Source organism: Eretmochelys imbricata, chromosome 10, assembly GCF_965152235.1.
Source record: "Eretmochelys imbricata isolate rEreImb1 chromosome 10, rEreImb1.hap1, whole genome shotgun sequence".
In the NCBI taxonomy this organism is placed as follows: domain Eukaryota; kingdom Metazoa; phylum Chordata; order Testudines; family Cheloniidae; genus Eretmochelys; species Eretmochelys imbricata.
The window spans coordinates 3,403,013-3,421,951 of NC_135581.1; the positions used below are offsets into that span (position 1 = coordinate 3,403,013).

The window sequence follows — 18,939 nt, forward strand, 5'->3', positions numbered from 1 at the left end:
TTTGGGATCAAAGGTGCTATCAAAGCAGTGTGGTCCAGTGGCCATTCTACTCCTGGCTCTGCAAAACCCTCGTTCTCAGTCTCTCTCTCTTTCTAATGTTGGGGTAATATTTACCTGTCTTCGAAAAGCCCTTTGGGAGGCTCAAAGCAGGTGGGTGCAGCATCTACGAATCAGTTGGTTACTCATGTGCATTTCGACGTCAGCTCGGCGGTGGGTTGATCAGAGGCAAGGTGTGCCCTCTAGCAGAGAAGGGGGTGGGGTTCTTAGAGGGACTTTATGGGTTCTCTGATGCTGTGGTCGAGTGGCCCTGCCTGGAGCACCCCGCTGCAGCTGGCCGCAGCATGAAAGGCACACTTGCCTCAGCTTCCCCCCTTCTGAGTCCTCCTGCTCCCTGGCCCTCTCGCTGTGCCCCTGGGTCCTGCTCTCCAGTCAGTGTGTGAGCTTCTCCGGTGGTCCTCTGCCTGCAGCCCTCTCTAGCTCTTGGCCCTGGCTTCCTGGCTTGGGGATGCCAGCTAGCAAACTCCTCTTGTTGCTCTCCTGTCTTCAGGCTTCTCCCCAGTCCCAAACATCTCCTAGCCAATGTCTCTCTATTCCCAGGGCAGGCCTGCGGCGAACGTCCTGTTCTCTACAGCTTTCCCCAGAGATGGCCTCCCCCAGTCTCTGGACTTTTCCTGACTGCCTGTCTCTCGCTGCTGCTGCTGCTGCTTTATGGCGAAGCAGACTCATCTACTGAGTCTGTAACCACCACTTACTAAATTCCTCAGGCATTCATGGCACTGCACTGCACTCCCTGCTCTAGCGCCGTAAAAAAACCGTAGTCGAGCTTTTTTAATGATTCCCCCTCGTTCCCAGTCCTCTCAATAACCCACTCCTCGTATAGTCTGTCACCCGAATGCGTCTAACTGCTTCATAAAGGGCCTGTCTTTCCTGGGAACATTTCCTGCATTCGCATGCCAGGTGATCAGCTGTTTCTTTATCCTTACGGGTGTTCCCCACCCCAACTCTGTGTCTCTTCAATAAACACAAAGTATTATTCAAACTATGGCGACCACTTATTCTAAATACAAGTACCTCATTACCCTCTAGTTTGGGGCACACTTCAGAGAATGTTCTTCCGTGTTTCTCCATGGCCCACAATTCGTGCCATTCGTCTTTCAATCCCTGTTAACTAAACTTTGAAATTCTTGCTTACTCAAAGGAATCTTTATCTCAGTTTCTCCACGTTTCAAAACGTTGTTCGCTTCTCATCCGCCATTTCATTGCCAGGTGGCCCAGCCGGTGCTGGAATCCATGCTAGTGCTATGTTCGCACCTGCGCATGCTAACTCTGTTGCCAAAAACAATATTTCATTTATTAGATCACTCTGGCTTTCTGTTATACCCCTTTTACTTGCCAGCAGTATACCTGATGATGAATCCAAGTCGAGAACAGCTGTGGTAGGCCATATGTCCCATATCCAGTTTAACGCCAACATGATTCCCACCCATTCACCAGTTAGCATGGCTGCAAAATTAGATATTCTTTTAGATTTCTTAACTCCAGTCTCAGGGGTGAAAAAAGGTGGTCTACCTTTTTTTCCCCATCTTTAGCTCTGTCAGAATGTATGGTGCAATGGTGACTCCATTTACCATATATAAACTCATAAACTTTATCTTAAATTGGTCCAATAAAAGATATGACCTCGTCCGTCCGTCCCCCGGTCTCTTTAACCCTTATCTGTCACATAGGATGACTCTGTCCTTCCCTTTACTTTATTCTACAATTCTAAATCCACATCCAGAAAGATGATATGCCAGGTATAAATTACAGCCTAGCTCACGAAAGCTTATGCTCAAATAAATTGGTTAGTCTCTAAGGTGCCACAAATCCTCCTTTTCTTTTTGCGAATACAGACTAACACGGCTGTTACTCTGAGAACTATCAATGTTAATCTCCGAGACTTTCCTTTTTGCTTCAGTCTTTCACCCGCATTTTAACCCAAGGAGCAGAGGGAGTTTATTGCGTCGGCCTACATTCCTGCTGCACAATTCCCAGCATTTCTCATATATTTGTCCACAATTCGTGTCTGCCGTGTTTCCCTTCAGTTTAACCCAAAATGCCAGACCGAACGTTGCCACTCTTAAGCTGATAGACATTTCTCAGACAGCTACCTGAGTTACATCCAGCGGTGTCATAACAATGTACCACATGCAATTTGTAGCGCTCGGGTCTTGAATTGATTCAAACGTCTAAAGCCCTGATTTGGATGCAGAATTAAAGGCTTGACGCTCGTAATCTATGCTCTATACAGCATCGTCAGTACTTTCTTATCTTTTCCCTGCTTAATCCCAGCAATGCTTGTAAATAGAGTAAGCCTACCCTTACATTTGTTTGTAAAACTTTCCTATGTGACCCTTCCAAGTAAGTTTATTATCAAATAAATTGGTTAGTCTCTAAGGTGCCACAAGTACTCCTTTTCTTATTATCAACAGTGTGCCCAGAAATTCAAAACTGTTAATGACATGCACCTGTTCGCCATAAAGATCTGAATTACACTCATCTTTCATCTTGCTTCTAGTGATGCTCATTCCCTTTGGTTAGCGGTTGAAAATTGAAATCCCCAAACATCTCCCCATTCCCACCCCACCTCTCACTGCGTCTCTTCCAGATCTTTTATGGTGGCCAGGTGCTGCCCTTCAGTCACGGAGTCCCCGGGCGATGCTCTGGAACGGCTCCCTACAAAACCAGTCAGGACTCTGGGGAAGTCTCCTTTCTGTGAGCAGCCTGTCTTCAGGATACACAGCTCACACAACTTCCACCTTCCTGGGTCTGACCTCAGAGCATTCAGCCTCCTCTGCCCCTCCGTGCGCTTCCCACAGCGAGTCCGCCCAGGCGGGGTCCTGGGGAAGCCAGAGGGTCCTGCCCCCCAACTCCGCAGTCAGACGTGACTCTCAGCCAGCCAGTAAAACAGAAGGTTTATTAGATGACAGGAACATGGTCTAACACAGAGCTTGTAGGTGCAGAGAACAGGACCCCTCAGCTGGGTCCATTTTGGGGGGCAGTGAGCCAGACAACCACGTCTGCACTTCACTCCATGTCCCCAGCCAACCCCAAACTGAAACTCCCTCCAGCCCCTCCTCCTCTGGGCTTTGTCCCTTTCCCAGGCCAGGAGGTCACCTGATTCCTTTGTTCTCCAACCCTTTAGCTCTCACCTTGCAGGGGGGAAGGGCCAGGCCATCAGGTGCTAGAAACAGGGTGTTGGCCATTCTCTGTGTCCAGACCCCTGCACACACCTGCCCTCTAGGGCTCTGCAACGACAATGCTCCCTTATCCCCCCACCTAGATACTTAAGAACTGCATAGGGGAAACTGAGGCACCCCCACACTATTCAGAGGAAACATTAAGAACAGTCCCACTTTGTCACACCTTCCCTCTTAACTAACCCCACTGGGAGCCCCTGCTCTGGTGCAGGGGAGTTGGACCTGCTTTAATCACAGGGGCCAGGAACCCTGTGACGGCCATGCATCCATTACAGCCACTGGTTTTAACTCAATTGCTCTGACGGTACCAAATCCTTCACTGTTGCTTCCATTTATCCTGTCTCCTGCCTCTCTGCCAGCTCAAGGAGTCTCTTAATTCTTCATTGTCAATTTCAGCTGCATTCTGGTCTCTTCTGAAAAACAGACGCAGCTGTTAGGAACACAAGAGTTCCTGTACCGGAACAGAGCAATGGTCCGTACGCTCCAGCCTCCTTCCTCTCTGCCAGCACAGGCTGATGGGCTATCTACTCAGAAACCACTCCTGAATGAAAAAAGAAAAGGAGGACTTGTGGCACCTTAGAGACTAACAAATTTATTTGAGCATAAGCTTTAGTGAGCTAGGTGTAGCTCACGAAAGCTTATGCTCAAATAAATGGGTTAGTCTCTAAGGTGCCACAAGTCCTCCTTTTCTTTTTGCGAATACAGACTAACACGGCTGCTACTCTGAAAACTCTCCAATGGTGGGCAATTCCTGATGCTTCTGAGGAAGGATAAAAATCCCCCAGTCCAGCTAATTGTGCAATCCTGCACTAGGCTGGAGATTGCTTCCTGTACTTCGCTGTTGATCATCTTCACCCTGTAGTATGAGGAGTGAGCTATTGAAATTTGTACCCTGCTTAGTGTGTTACAGATGCTGATCTTATCAATATAAATATCTAAACCCACTTGCCTCAATAGTAATGTGCAGCAGAGAGTTCTGCAGGCTAATCACAGATTTTGTTCAGTGATAATATGCTTTATCCAGCTTTGTACTTGTCACTTTTCAAGGCTGTTGTGTTCTCCCTGTTCTGCGTGTTAATGGATGGTGTAAATAAGAGCCCAGCTGGCTTCACTATTTACTGCATACACCACTTTTTCGGGAACCCACTTAGTTTGGAACTCTGTTTAACTGGGATGTCTCCCAGGGAACTGGTTTCAGAGTGATAGCCGTGTTAGTCTGTATCAGCAGAAAGAACGAGGAGTATTTGTGGCACCTTAAAGACTAACAAATTTATTTGGGCATAAGCTTTCGTGGGCTAAAACCCACAAATACATTTGTTAGTCTCTAAGGTGCCACAAGTCCTCCTCGCTGTGTTTCCCAGGGAGCTGTTTAGCCCAACCACAGGGGACCCCACTGAACTCTGGGCCAGACAGCATCAGCAAACATGCTCCTTAGGGAGTGCCAAGGGACTAAGTGATTTATAACCGAGTGTGACGTAGGTGTGAAACTCTCCAAGTTTTGGTCTTTTAATACAGAATTTGCCAAAACCAGACGAAAAGACGAAGAAATGAAGATGAAGGAGAGCGAGCCGCCTTTGTGTTCATTTCCCTTGGCGCCAGACACTCTTGTAGGTGCTTTTTCAGCCTGAATTTAGTTTTTAAAGTCGCTTCTTCTCCAAGTCAGAACAGACACTTAGTGCAGATGCTGGGCTGCCTGCCAAGGCATCCAGTTCAAAGGGTTCCTCTCTTTGATATCTCCTCCAGTGCTGGAGAGCCTTGAGATCTGGGGCCTAGGACCCTAGGGGGCCCTCCGTCAGCAGCGGAGACGGCTATCTGCCTGCACCCAGAACGGAGGAGATGCACCCTTGCCCTACAGGTGCAGGGTATGTGGGGGGCTGTGGCCAGTCAGCAGGTGAGAGGTGCTCCAGCTTCTGGGGCTGGGCAAAACATTAATGGATTGAGGACCAGGAGAGACATGACCTCTCTTGCTCCTTGTCCCGTGGCTCCTGAGTGGGACGGTGCTGGCTGCAGGGAGCTCTCACAGCCATCTAGGCACACGATGGGCTTGTAGTGCCTGGGTGGGTACTGTGTGAGAGGGCGTCCCCAGGCGAGCCCCTTGCCTTGTGTGACGTTATTGACGTGAACTGGGACTGTATAGATCATGGTTGCAACCAAGGTCCTGTAGTGGCACCAAAGCTTGTATAAAGGGGGTCAAATAAGGTGTCTAAAACAAGATTATGGTTGGCTGGTTAGGATTATGCTGTCTGTTTGCATGTATCATTTTTGTATTTAAAGTTATAAGTATTGGCTCTATACTGTCTGTAGTTCAAACTTGTGCTGTGCTTCTGGGTGACACCCCAGACAAGCTGGTGTCAGCTCTGCCTAGCCTGCTTGATGGCCAATTAAGGACCATCAGCTACACAACTGACCCATTGAGAGAAGGCAGACACGCCTTGGGACTCAGCAAGGTATGCAGGGACCTGCCTATGGACAGAACTCTGAGGTTTTTCCAGGCCATGGGATGGACGGCTTGTCTTTGGGACAAAGAAAGCAGAGACCACATGGCAAGAGACTATAGAAAGCTGCTGCAGCTCCTCCATCTTGTTTTCAATCCTGCTTCATCCCTCTGGAGGGACTTTGCTACAAACTGAAGCTTTGAACCAAGGACTGAAGGACCCATCCCAGCTGGGGATGTTCTCCAGAGACTTGATTTGAACCTGCCGTTTATTCTATCACCGCTGCAAGCCTGAACCAAGAACTTTGCCATCACTGTATGTCATTGATTCCATTTAACCAATTCCAGCTCTCATCTCTATCTTTTTCCTTTTATGAATAAACCTTTAGATTTTAGATTCTAAAGGCTCGGCAACAGCGTGATTTGTGGGTAAGATCTGATTTGTATATTGACCTGGGTCTGGGGCTTGGTCCTTTGGGATCGAGAGAACCTTTGTTCTTTTACTGGGGTATTGGTTTTCATAACCATCTGTCCCCATAACGAGTGACCCTGGTGGTGATACTGGGAAACTGGAGTGTCTAAGAGAATTGCTTGTGTGACTTTTGGTTAACCAGTGAGGTAAAACCAAAGTCCTCTCTGTCTGGTGGGTTTGGTTTGCCTTGGTGTGCAAAGGAACCTCAGCCTTGGCTGTAACTGCCCTGCTTTAAGCAATTTGTCCTGAATTGGCACTCTCCGTTGCGTCCTGCCAGAACCAGCATTGTTACACCTTGCTTAGCCTGTTGCCTTGCTCAGCGCTCGGCAGCTGGGGTGCAGGGAGCCGCTCACCTTTGGGATGCAGCCAGCAGCGTGCTGCCAACTTTCCAGCCTGGTGTAAAAACAGCTCCACTTAGCGCCAGCCTCCCTGCAACCTGCGGCTGCCTTTGTTTCCAGCTGGAATAAAGCGTGGCACTGGGGAGGGGTGCACCGCTACCTGCAGAAGGGGCTGAGTGTCTTCTCAGCCGGCAGGAGCAGGGGCTGGGTACTGCTGAAGGGGGAGCAATCACTGAGCGCTGTCAAAGGCTGTGGCTCTGGAGAAGCAGGAAGGAGCTGCTTGGGAGTATTTGTATCTGATGCTTGGGAGTATTTCTCAGCATCAGAAAGAGCATTCGCTCCTTTTCTGCCTGAGCTGCAGGCCTAGGGGCGGCTGTGGCTCTGTCCAAGGAGAGGCTTTCTCAGATGTATGTGGATTTTCTGGGGATTTCATCTGTGCGATGGGCTCTGATACAGGGGAGATGAATGTGCATGTCAACCAGGACCCTTTATTTGTTGACGGCACTCGGGAGGAGGTGGATCAGGCCTCTGGGTATAGGGAATGAGAGAGGGTTAGCAGATGTGATGCTCTATAGTGGAGAGACGCAGATGCAGATCATGGCAGGAAGCGAGTGTCCAATTGAGGCAGAAGAGGTTTGCCATGTCATTTCCCTGGCTAGGGCAGCATCACGCCTCCTGCTGAGCTGGGTCACAGACTTAGGTAGGGCTGCTTCCCAAGCCACTGCACCCAGCGTCCCAGTGTGTGTGAGGGGCAGCAGCCTTCCAGAGAATGGGTCAATCATGGGCATTAAGCACGTGTTCCTGAAATCATGTGATTTTAAAAAATACCAAGTTTGGGGTTCTCGTTTTTTCTGGGCATTGAGCCTTTAGGGCTCATGTTTTCCAGCTTCCTTGGTGACCATGCCAGAAACGTAACTTGTGTTGTTGTTAATAATTAAAGCTGAAATTCTGTCAAAATAACAAGACTCCCAGAGCTGGGTCTGTAAGAAAGAAACACCGTATACCATGAGAGAATCCCAAGAGCTGGCAATGCTGTCTCTCACCCAGAGGTAGTTGCATTTCAGGGGAGGATGAAGTTAGAAATTCCTGGTGGCATGTGGCAGGGAAGGTGTTTTGGTCTCCTCCCCAGAGATGTAAGGGGCTGTGATACGCATATCCCGGCCAGGCATGTGCCAAGGTGAGACCTGAGCGACAATGGTCCCAGCAGAAACCCCTAGTGCGCACGCAGTTATGCTGGCGGAGCTGTGCTGTTACCAGGACAACTTATTTCTCCAGGGCAGGGAGGGGTGAGGGGGCTGAAATACACAATGCCAGCAAAAGCCCAGCGTTGCTGGAATAGCTGTGCCCGGCTAAGAGCGCTTTGCAGGTACGGTGCTGCCTGGCGGGACAGGTGGACCGGCAACACCTTCCAGGTGCAGACTGCTATAAGTACCCCTGCTCTCGGACTGGCCTGTTCACAACAGACCTGACTGGAGAAGGAGCAAAGAGGTTCACTGGAGACCCTCTCAAAGCAGGGCAGCTGCCCCCGCACGCTCGCACTAAGCAGCAGCCTGGGCAGGAGGAGGGTTGAGGCCTCTATCTTCCATGTGCAGAGCAGCCTCGTCCGCCTGGGGGCCCCATCCCTGAGCTCAGGGAGCTGATACGTTAGAGCTGGGATTCTCCACTGGGGCCTGGGGCAGTATGGTGCAGTGCGGGCAGGGGCTGGGGTCTTCACCATCATGTCGTCTGACCCTGGTTAAAACACCATTGCCACGTCTGGTGGAGAACCATCAGCGTGTCTCGCTCCTCATCCCAGCGTGGCCACCCCGAGCCCTGGAAACAGAGCCCTCGTGGCACCCATCACAGATTTGTGTGCCTCTTATTTTATGTGAGTTCAACCCAGTTTTCTAAACCCTGACTCTGCAAAGCATTTCTGGGTGGCCCCCAAGCCATGCGATGGGATTATTCATGGGGGCCTGTGCATTGCCAAGGCCTTGGTTTCCCTCTGCTCTTTCCTGGGCTTGAGGAGACCTGGCTGCAGTGGGAAAGGAAGGGTTCTGACAGGATCCCTGCTTCCATTTGGCGGCCCAGCGCGAAATCCTGCCAGCTGTCAACTGCGTGGGCCCCTGCTCGCTGCCTGGGAACCGTGACATTGTCGGAGCAGGGGGTGATGCCCAGCCAGCCCTCTGGGCTGTGATGTCTGTAATGTCCCCTCCTGTCCCCAGTTCCCTGTGCCCTGACGTGAAGGAAATGGACACTGTAGAACGTGCAGGGCCTGAGCCAGAGCCCACAGAAGTCTGGCTGGCTTAGAGGCCTGAGCTCTGGCGCTTCTCTCTGGTGAGGTGCTGATTCGAGTCCTGCCCAGGCTGGTGGCACACGGCAGATGAACTGGGCATCTCAGCCCAGTTTCTGGTGGCAAAGTGCCCACATCCGCCCCCTCCGCGCCCCCCCTCCCCCCACAGCTGGCCGTAGCTGGGCCCTTTGCTGGGATTCTCTGAATGGGCCACGAAGTGAATGAGCTCCTGTCCCATCCCAGAGCGGGTCCAAGGCAGGATCGAGTCTCCCCTGCTGCTTTCAGGGCTGTCCCCATTCCGTGGTTCTGCAGGGGCCCTTAAGGTAGCATAAAACGGCGTTTACAAAGCAAGGGACAAAGTGCCATTTATCAGAGCTTGGGTGAACGTCCCTGTTTGTCACTTGTTTAATGTTTGCTTTCTCTCTCCCACAGAGCTCCTCGGCTCGGCAAAGAGAGTCAATGTCAACTTCCAAGACACTGATGGGTAAGTAGATGCAACCTGCATGCCCCGGTGACCAGCTGAGTGTGTGACTGGGGGCGCTTGCCACTTGGATAGTGCTAGAAGAAGAGCATCTCCGGTGTCTGAGAGCCCTCCAAGCTCCATGAGGACATTGGGCTGCCCTGTAAATGAATTGCTGTCTGTGGTCTGTTGGCACCTGCCTTTTCCCCCTGGTTTACAAGGGCCTCTTCTTCTTTCGGCCAGCCCAGCTCTGAGATGTCTCAGGGTTTGTGAGAGGGAAGAGACTGCGTCCGGTTCTGCAGTGTCCCCTCCCCACGCGCTGAGCACCCCCAGTGTTCTCTCTTCGGCGCTCTCTGCCCAGCTGCTTTGCTTTCATGAGCTGCTCTGGGAAGCGGGGTTGCTAATTGTTGCATTCGAGCAGCCGGGGGGGAAACTAGTTTCCAAAACCTCCAGTTTCCATGTTACCCCCAGACAGACTCCTCTAGCTGGCACTGTGTCCCCTGAGTTTTCGGTGGACGGCAGAGGGGAGCGCTGCCTGCCCTGGGGAATGCAGGGTGCGGGGCCTTGTATCTAATGGGCCTCAGTGGAATGGCCACATGATTCGTACCAAATCAGTTATGCAGACACCGGTGGAATGAAAAGCCAGGCTTGGCTCCAGTCCCGTGGGCTGGATTTAATGCTCTGCCGAGTTTCCCTCAGACCGGGCCTGCGTGGTCTGGAAAATGGGCACAGGATGTCGAGAAGTTACCGGTTACAATTACGTTCTCTCCCTTCGAAGCCAGCGCTGCCTAAACTGCTCTTGAAACCAGCCCCTGGCCTCTGGCTGACTCCAAAGCCCTGGGCTAGAACAAGCTGCAGTTCCACAAGTTGGGGCTGCCTGCTGTGGAAACCCCGCCTGGGCTAGATGCTACCCGCACCTGGGAAGACACAGCCTCTATCCCCAAAAGCTTAGTCTGAAAACAGACTAGAGCCCAGGTGTTCTGTCTCCACTCCCCGGCGCTCCCTTCTAGGCCGGGCTTCCTCCGAGGTAGGTTCCCTGTAAATAATGGCGCAAGCCTGCCTGGCCTCGCAGTCGGTCTGAGGCTTCCTAGGCCACCTGCACTGTCACCAGTAACTCCATCGGAAAGGGACCGGGGATATTTTGTAGGCAGGGGTCTGTGTTCCACCCGCAGCCTTCAGTGACCCAGCTAACGGGGGGATGCTTGGCCCCAGATGTTAGCGGCAACAGGCTGGAAAGGGGGAGTGCACAGCCTGGAGCTCAGGCCCGGGGAAGGGTCAGGCTGGGCCCCTGGCTGACTGCGCCCGGCTGGCTTGCAGGCGCTCTGGACCTGTGGACGTGGGGAGGAGACCCTCTCCCTCGCGCTCCTCATTACGCTGTCGAGCAAGCATGGCTCCTGTTGCTCTGGGCCTGGCTGTTCCCGCTCGGAGCAGCGTCTGAGTGGCTGCGGGGACCGCGAGACGCCTCCACAGGGCACGGATTCCTTTCCATGAGCAGCATCTGGCCTGGCTCTGTTTGAGCCCCGACAGCTCCTGAGCTGGATCTTCAGCTGCATCCCGCAGCGCAGACAGTGCCAGGCAGCATCGCAGGCCATAGCGTGCGCACACATGGTCCTAGGCAGCGCTGCTGGGCAGGGGCATGGAAATCCAGAGGCTCAAAGGCCAGTGCTCAGGGCTGTCTGTTGCCCTGTTCTCTCCTTCGCAGCCGAATCTTCCGGTCCCCTGCTCTCTGTAGCATCAGTAGCAGCCTGGACTCTGCTTCCTCCCCCATATACCTCTCTGAGATCACAGTGCCCTGGCGGGGCAGAGGACGGGGTGGGAGGTGGCGCCAGGTGGCTCTCCATGCCTGGGGCGGCAGCATGAGCCGGGGAGCTGGAGCCCTGGGGGGTGGGCAGCCCTTTCCAAAACCACCTTTCAGAGCTTTTTTTTTTTTTTTTTCTAGAAACAAAGTTAGAGGCACACAGCCCCAGATAGCCCCACGGCACAGAGAGACACGCTCACCCCACCCTCCAAAGCCCTCTACAGGCCGGGTCGATCTGGGATCTCCCGCGGTGCTTTAGGGAAATGCCCCAAGCCTTCCTGCAGTGAACTCCCTGGGGACAAATGTTGGTTTCTGCATGAGTCTGGGCTTCATGCAGACAGCATAGAGCTCACGGCCGTGGCTGTCGCCCATCTCCCCCAGCCCGGTGGGCCAGCCCCAGCCCTGAAAGATGGCCAGCAAGTGGCTCAGGGAGGCCGGTGTGCCCTGACAGCAGCAGCACGGAAGCTGGTACATTGGGTTTTTCTCTCATCCCTTGGAGCTGAACGGATGCAATCTGTTCTGCCTTTGCCAGGTAACTCCTAACCCTTCCAGAGCTGCGCACACAGGTTTGCCTGGAGCAGGCAGGGCCAACAGAGACGCTGGGGAGCTGGAGCTGAACAGAAAACGAATAGCTGCAAAAGCCGCCCGGCTTCTTTACTTCCCCCTCCCCCCGGCCTGTGACTGTGGGCTCTGCTGGCAGGAACGGCCATGGGCTGGCTCCCTGGGGACTGCATGACCTAGCGGGGTTTTCCCACCCTGCCGTGCTCTGGATCAGAAGCCCACAGCAGAGAGACAGGAGAGATGAGAGCCTTGCTGGGGAAGGAGCAGGCTGGCTGCAGCATCCAGCGGTGCAGATGAAGGAGCCTGCTCTGCGTGGAGAGGTGCTGCAGCCTGCTGGGGGGGTGGCAGGGCGGGGAGGGCACTGAGGCAGACCTGGGCCCAGCTGCAGTGCTGGGGGGTGTGGGCAGGCACCGCTGGAGAACTAAATCAGGGAGCTGGGTAGGTTCCGGGCAGGGGTTCCCATTGAGTTGCTCGCTTTGGTTCCTATTGATTCCCTTCGCCTCTTCCTAGTGATTGGCCCCCCAGGGCAGTCTGCTGTGGCAATGCTGGGCTGGCCATGGGGAGCACAGTGCCTGCCTCCCGTGTAAATGACGCGGCCAGGGGTTGCTATCTGGGTCTCTCGTGGCCTCTGGATTATTAGTACTACAGGCCCCTCGGTGGGTCGCCAGTAGCGGGGGATTGAACCCCTGAGCCTCTCTGTTCCAGCCCCCAGAGGAGCCAGAGCGCCCCCCAGTGTTCATGTGATCACGGATCCTGGCTGACTCCCACTCTCTGTGCCCTGCGCTGTGCCTTGCTGGCTGTCTGGTCAGAGGAGCCAGAAGCTCAGGTGCTGGGTGGCTCTTCAGAGGGATTCAGACAGAAGGGGCCTCTCATCGGTGCCATGGGATCCCCCAGGGACACTCAGACCCTGGGCTTGGCTGGAGTTGGAGGCAGATCTGAACGCCATCCTGTGCTGCAGTGAATGGGCAGGGAGCTTTGGCCAGGCCCCTCAGCGCAGTTCTCCTGCAAGCAGCCCGGGGCATTCAGGGCAGCTGCTGTAGGGATACGTAGAGGCAGCCTCCGTCCCCAGGGCTCTCCGCAGTGGCTGGTCAGCTGGGCTGGCAGCGGGAGTGAATGGGAAATGTCACGTCCAGCTCGCTCGTCGCACCATTGTCACTGCTGTGTCCGAGCACCTGCCGCGCTCCCTGCTAATGGGCCGGCGCGTGGGTCACTCTGCGGGCTGGGGCAGGGTCTGGCTTGTGATTCGGCCTGGAGATTGAGATCACCCCTTTGCTGTAATGCACAGCGGAGAGGAGCGGGGTTCTCCTAGAATGGACCATTGTCCAGTGGTTAGTGCCGGGGCTGGGTGTCAGGACTCCTGGGTTCTTTCCCAGCTCTCCTGCACACTGGCTATGTGACCCTAGGCAGATCACACCCCCGCCCCCCCCCGTACGTCGGTTTTGCCAGCTGTGAAATGGAGGTGACGGTACTGCCCGGCTGCAGTTGAGTTCTTGTCTGCCAGCACTATTGGGCAGCACTGCCCTGCTCCTTCCTGTGGGAGGCCCGCCTTGCTCAAAGCCACCCTGCTCTGCGACGACGCTCCCGAGCTGGCAGGATTAGCGCCCGCGCTCCTTGCAGAAGTTACAGGCATTTTCATTAAAAATTAACTCAAAAGCCAGCCAGGCTGGATTAGGTGGGATGCTCCGGGGTGGGGGAGGAGGGAGAGACACCTCCAGAGGAGAATGGGAACGTGGGCCCTGCCCACCTGCTGGGGGTCCCCGGCTTTCCTCTGCATGGCATGAGCCCATCAGCTCCCAGCAGACAGTAGCTTCCTGCTGCAGTGGGGCTGGGCTGCAGGAGAACGAAGGCCCCATGGTGGAGGTTTCCTAGGGAGCAGGGTGGGAGCGGCTGCCATCTCTGGGGGGGTGTATCTGGAATCATGCAGCTGAGCACGGTCACTGTTGGGACCCGCTATTCCTGCCATAGGGGCGCCCGTGTTGCTGGTTACAGCCCAGTTCTGTGGTGCCCACGCTCCCTGCTCCGTGGCTTTGCAGGGGGACGGTAGGGAGAATTGACTCAGTGATGGGAAGGCCAGAGGGGGCCCGTATGTTCAGAAGGGCTCTAGATCTCCCCCAGCGAGTCCTGCTTTGAACTCAGAACTTCTGAGCGAGTAGATCCCGTAGAGAGAGACCGACGTCCCGTCTTGATTGAGAGATGCAGCCGCCCCCCCGAACTGTTCCAGTGGCTAACCTCACTGTTAAAACTGTGTGTCGTAGACAGTGGCAAGGAGAGAGCGAGCTGGAGGGGTTATTGCCCTCCGGGTGGTGATGGATAATGGTTCCTCCTGACTCCCCGCTCCAGCGAGCAGCACCCCGGGGCAGGGGGCAGGGGTGCAGCCGGTTACCCAGACCCCTCTTCCCGGGTAAGGGGCTGTGCGCGGTGGGACGCAGGCAGCCGGAGAACATTGTGGTGGCGCAGAGGATTCTGGGTTGTTTACAGAAGCAAGTAGGTCAGCGCCTGTCCTGCTTTCTCCCGATGAGCCTGGATGGGCAGGGCTGAGCAGCGCCTTGCCCGTGTTCCCTTGCAGCCTGGATTGCTCGGCTCAGCGTCCGGCTGCCCCACACGCAACCCAGCACACCCGGTCTCGTAGCTGGAGAGGCTGCAGGGCTCAGTGGCTGGAGCAAAAGATCTGGGACCCAGGAAAGCTCCTGGCTGATTGGTTATATTTCAGTAGCAGCTAGAGGCCAGGCAAGATGGGGCCTCCATTGTGCTGGGCACAGCACGCACACACAGCCCCTGCCCCGATGGTCCAAACAGGCAAAGGGTGAGAGGGAAACTGAGGCACCGAGCAATGAAGGGCTTTGCCCAAGGTCACCCAGCAGGCTGGTGCTTGGAAGAGAACCTAGGCCCCCTAGATCCCAGGCCGGTGCTCTGTGCACTAGGCTGCACTGCTTTTCAGTCCCATTGGGTTCTTGGTCCAAGACATATGGTCAACTGCAGGCCTGGCTGGAGATTTGGGTGCCGATCCCGGGGGGTGGGGGGAAAGAGGGAAGAGTTTAGTGAAAAAGCAGATTCCCTGCCCTGTGGTGGCAGCGATTCCCTGGGTCACTGACTGCCTGGGATCCCACTGCCTGGACCTGCCTGCCCTTGGGAAACCTGGACCCCCCAGGGTCTCCCCAGAAACCCAGTGCTGCCTTCCAGCTGAGCTGTGCTGTGGATGGTCTCCCCAGGCGGGGCCCTGCTGCTGTAACCCAGGGGAAAATCTCAATCAAGTTCCTCACCGAAGAGCGAACCCCACGTCTCCCTCTCTGTGTATCCAGCCCTTGTTGTAGGCCTGGGCTGTGGGTGGTTCGTGCTGCACTCCATGGGGAAGGGGCTGACTGCGAGGGTGGTGGGGTCCCCAGACCCTCAGAAACATCCTCTTGGCGCTAATGCACTAACCTGTGCCCGAGGTGCTGGGCCCCTCCTGCCCTAGCTGGGACCCCGGGGCGGGGGTCGCGGCCTCACCCTGTGCCTTGTCTCCCCAGGTTCTCGGCCCTGCACCACGCCGCTCTCAATGGGAACACAGAGCTCATCTCACTGCTGCTGGAGGCCCAGGCCGCCGTGGACATCAAGGACAATAAAGGCAAGTGCCGGGGTCCCTGCTGGGGGCTGGGAGCCCAGGGTGACCCCAGTGAGCTCTGTAACTGGCCGGGTCACAGCAGTGGGGCCCGGGCCGTGCCCATCCGGCTGCTCCCAGCAGGGCCGTAGGCTCTCCAGGCTGCCAGCCTGATGCCCCAGAGACCCCTAGCCACAGAGCAGGGCAGCCAGCTTGCTGGAGGGACCCCACCGCTGGGGCTGGTAGGGAGCTCAGGGCTTGTCCGGTGCCCATGCCCTCACCCCCAGCACACGGGTACTTCGCCGGGAAGCCTGACTCTGCCTTGGCTGGGAGCAGTTCCTGGGCTCCCACCAGCCCTACGGGGGATACTGCCCAGAACCTGTCTCTTCGGCCGCCCCATCCTGCCCCATGGAGAGTAAGGGAGTGGGTGGGGGCTGGAGGCATTTGACCTGGCACGTGCCCCCATGCAGCCTCTGTTCATACACGCACCCCTCACTGCATGAGGCCTCGCGGGATCAAGGCCAGAACCAGGGCGGGCATTGACACGCTGCAGGGGTCTGCGATGGGCAAGCAGCTCCTGAAGCTGGGGGAGCTGAGATCCCGCTGGGCCCCTGCCAGCTGCCTCTCCTGCGCTTGGCCCCCTCCTCTCCCTGCTGTGTCACCCCCCAGCGGGTCACTTCCACTCCTGGCCCTGGCCCTGGCCCTGGCCCGCTGGGGGTTGGACGGGAGCAGCGCAGATCCCGGGGCCACGCCACGCCTTTGGGGGCAGCCGCTCTGTCGGCTCCACCCTGGACAGGGCTGGAGGTGGGAGGCGCCCACTCAGCCAGGCCTCCCGTGCGGGCTGCGGCCGGGTTGCTGGCTGGGGGGGCACCTCTTGCTCAGCCGGCCATTCCCCTTCCGCCCCTGCAGGGATGCGGCCCCTGCACTACGCTGCCTGGCAAGGCAAGAAGGAGCCCATGAAAATGGTGCTGAAAGCCGGGTCGTCCGTGAACGTCCAGTCGGACGAGGGGCAGATCCCCCTGCACCTGGCGGCGCAGCATGGCCACTATGACGTGGTAAGGGGGGCTGGGCTCGCTGGCCACCCCCGGGGGCCTGGTCCACTGCCCCCGCGAGGTGGGAGCTGTGCGCCGGGCCAGGACCGGGTGGGCTGGCACTGGCCGGGCGTGCTGATGGCGGGGTCAACCGGCAGCAGCTCCGCAGCATGAGGGACGCTGAGGGTGTGGGAGGATGGGGAGCATCTTGGGAGGGGACCCTGCACCCGGGGGCTGGCCAAGACCATGTGCTCAGCTGCCCGTCCCTGAGCCAACTTTCTTCCCTGGGGCATTCTGAGCGCTGGCCAGCGGGCCGGGCGGCTGCGTTGCTGGGCCCTGCCCAGGCTCCTGCTCACATGGGCAGTAGGCGCTGGCTGGCTGGCGCTCTGTGTGTCCTTCCATAGCAAGGGGCAGAGGGGGTGTGCCCCTGCCAGAGGGCAGGGGACTGAAGGGTGAGTTGGGATAGCAGCTGGGGTGGAGGCCTGGCCACATGTATCACAGCTGGTCACCCGTCGGTGAGCTTGGTTGGTCTCATTCTCGTCCTGGCAGGACATTTCTCCCTATCACAGAATCACCCTTCAGTTTGGCGTAACTGGCATTTCAAGAAGTCTGGGGTAGCAGGGGGCTGTGGGGCAGGATTGAGGGGCACTGGCAGAGCTGTGGGGGGGCCCAGGGCTGGGCTAGCAGGGGGCTGCGGGCAGGGATTGGGGGGCACCGGCCAAGCCAGCGTCAGAGTGCAGTCCCCAGCGGGCAGCCTGGGGCGGTGCCACGTACTCTGGACTGGTTCCTGCCCTGGCTGGAGCTGCCCTGATGCCCCTGCCCCGAGGGGCGGGCCGGGCTCTGTGTGCTATGCCAGCTCTGTGGGGCGTCGTGCTGACCTCCACCCTCTCTGTCCGCCCCGCAGTCGGAAATGCTGCTCCAGCACCAGTCCAATCCGTGCATCATGGACAATTGCGGGAAGACGCCCCTGGACTTGGCGTGTGAGTTTGGCCGGGTCGGGGTAAGTCCGTCCAGACGCCTGAGCCCCCTTTCGACGTCGCGGGCAGCAGCGCCAGTGGAATCTGCTGCAGGGCTCAGCTGGCCTGGCAACCCCCTCCCTGGGCAGGGCTGGGGTTGCGTGTGCGTGGGGAGCTTCGCCCTGCCCCTGCCCGGGGTCCCACTCCACTCCCGGGATCCTGCTCTCACTTCCAGGAGGGGAAATCTGGATTCACTCCCCAACTGCCCTGGAGTCACACTGGGGAGACGCAGGGCAGGATCCAGTGTCCCTCCTGCTCCACGTTGGCTGAGACTGAGAAAATGCTCCCTTGCATTCCCGCAGCCGGCACGTAGCGCCTGGGGCGGGGGGCACAGGGAGCCAGGGGCTGGGACGCCCCCAGGGGGCCGGGGGAGGTGAGTTGACCTGTTGATGGTGGCTCCCAAAGGCAGGGCGGAGCACAGTGTGTCCCGGGAGCCGCAGGGCAGGCTGGCTCCGGGCTGCAGGGCTGCTCCCCTGGCAGGGGCAGCATTCGGTTGGGGGCGGTGGGCCAGGCCGCCTGGCAAACAGCCCCGGGGGCTCAGAAGGAACGGGGGGTAGTTTGATGCTTTACAAACCTTCCTGCCCGGGCTCTCCTGGCCAGTGCGGAACGTTCTCCGGCTCGCTGAAAGACGCCAGCCTGTCCGTGGCCAGCAGCCCACCCGTAAACAGCCGCCCTGCCCTGCGGTCCGGCCCGGGCCCTGCCCCGGGAATCCGGTTCAAGGCGTCGCTGCACCCCAAGGGTCTGGTGCCGGGGGGGGGTGGCCCAGCCCGTGCTCTCTGCACTGTGTCGCTGGGCCGCGTCCCGCCCGCGGGCGGGGATCTGCATCGCCAGGGGAGCCGAGCCGTCTCTGAAACGTCTCCCTTCCGCCTCCGGGGCCCCAGGTGGTCCAGCTGCTGTTGAGTAGTAACATGTGCACAGCCCTGCTGGAGCCCAAGCCGGGAGACGCCACCGACCCCAACGGCACCAGCCCCCTGCACCTGGCAGCCAAGAATGGGCACATCGACATCATCAGGTGAGCGCCAGCCCCCCCCCCCCCCGGGGGGAGGGCCCCTGCCGCCGCCGTGGGGGACGATGCGGGGAGGGGCTGCTGGAGAGAGACCCCCCCTTGGCAGCTGGTGACTCCGGTCTCTGGCCCCGGCTCGTCCCTGGTCTGATGGGGCTGGCGGCGTTCGGCTGTGGGGCCCAGGGCCCCCTGCCCTGGCATGCTCTGCGCTGAACCCAGGTGCCTTGTCGCTGCCCCCTCGGGCGCACCCCTCCTCTGGCAGGAGTCAGGCTCCTGACGTGGGCGCAGGCAGATGGGGCACGCGTCGCCCATCCTGGCGGGCAGCGGCAGGCGAGAGCTCTGGGGGGCTGCGTGCGTGGACGATGCTCACTTTGCCTTGGCTGCAGGGACCGGGGACAAGGTTCATGACTGGAGGACCCACCAAGCTGGGCTCTTACGCGCAGCCGCGCCCCCAGGGCCAGGCCCCTCCTAGCGCCAGGGGCTGGGTCGCTGCGTGTCCTCCCCTGCTGAGCTGAGTGCTCTGGTCACGGCTGGGGCACAGCCTGCCCCGTCGGTCACAGGGGGCTGCCACGAGTGGGCGTCTGAACCCAGGGCTGCAGCTCCCAGCACCCTGGCAGGTTGGCGGGAGGGCGCTGCCTGTCTGGGTCCTAGTCCGGGGATCCTGGCTGCCAGGCGGCGTCTGCAGCCCCCCCAGGCAAGAAGGATTGGGGAGGCTGCCGCTGGCTGCGAGGTGGGGCC

General features: G+C 57.6%; 1 protein-coding gene across 1 annotated transcript in view; it reads left to right on the forward strand.

Moving 5' to 3' along the window:
• The window catches only part of CASKIN1 (CASK interacting protein 1), a 160,192-nt gene that overhangs the window by 98,430 nt on the left and 42,823 nt on the right, over positions 1 to 18,939 (forward strand). Inside the window, exons 2-6 of the mRNA XM_077828552.1 lie at positions 9,188 to 9,239; positions 15,081 to 15,178; positions 16,061 to 16,206; positions 17,087 to 17,182; positions 18,080 to 18,210. Coding sequence (XP_077684678.1) covers positions 9,188 to 9,239; positions 15,081 to 15,178; positions 16,061 to 16,206; positions 17,087 to 17,182; positions 18,080 to 18,210 — 523 coding nt within the window. The remainder of the gene's footprint in view (positions 1 to 9,187; positions 9,240 to 15,080; positions 15,179 to 16,060; positions 16,207 to 17,086; positions 17,183 to 18,079; positions 18,211 to 18,939) is intronic.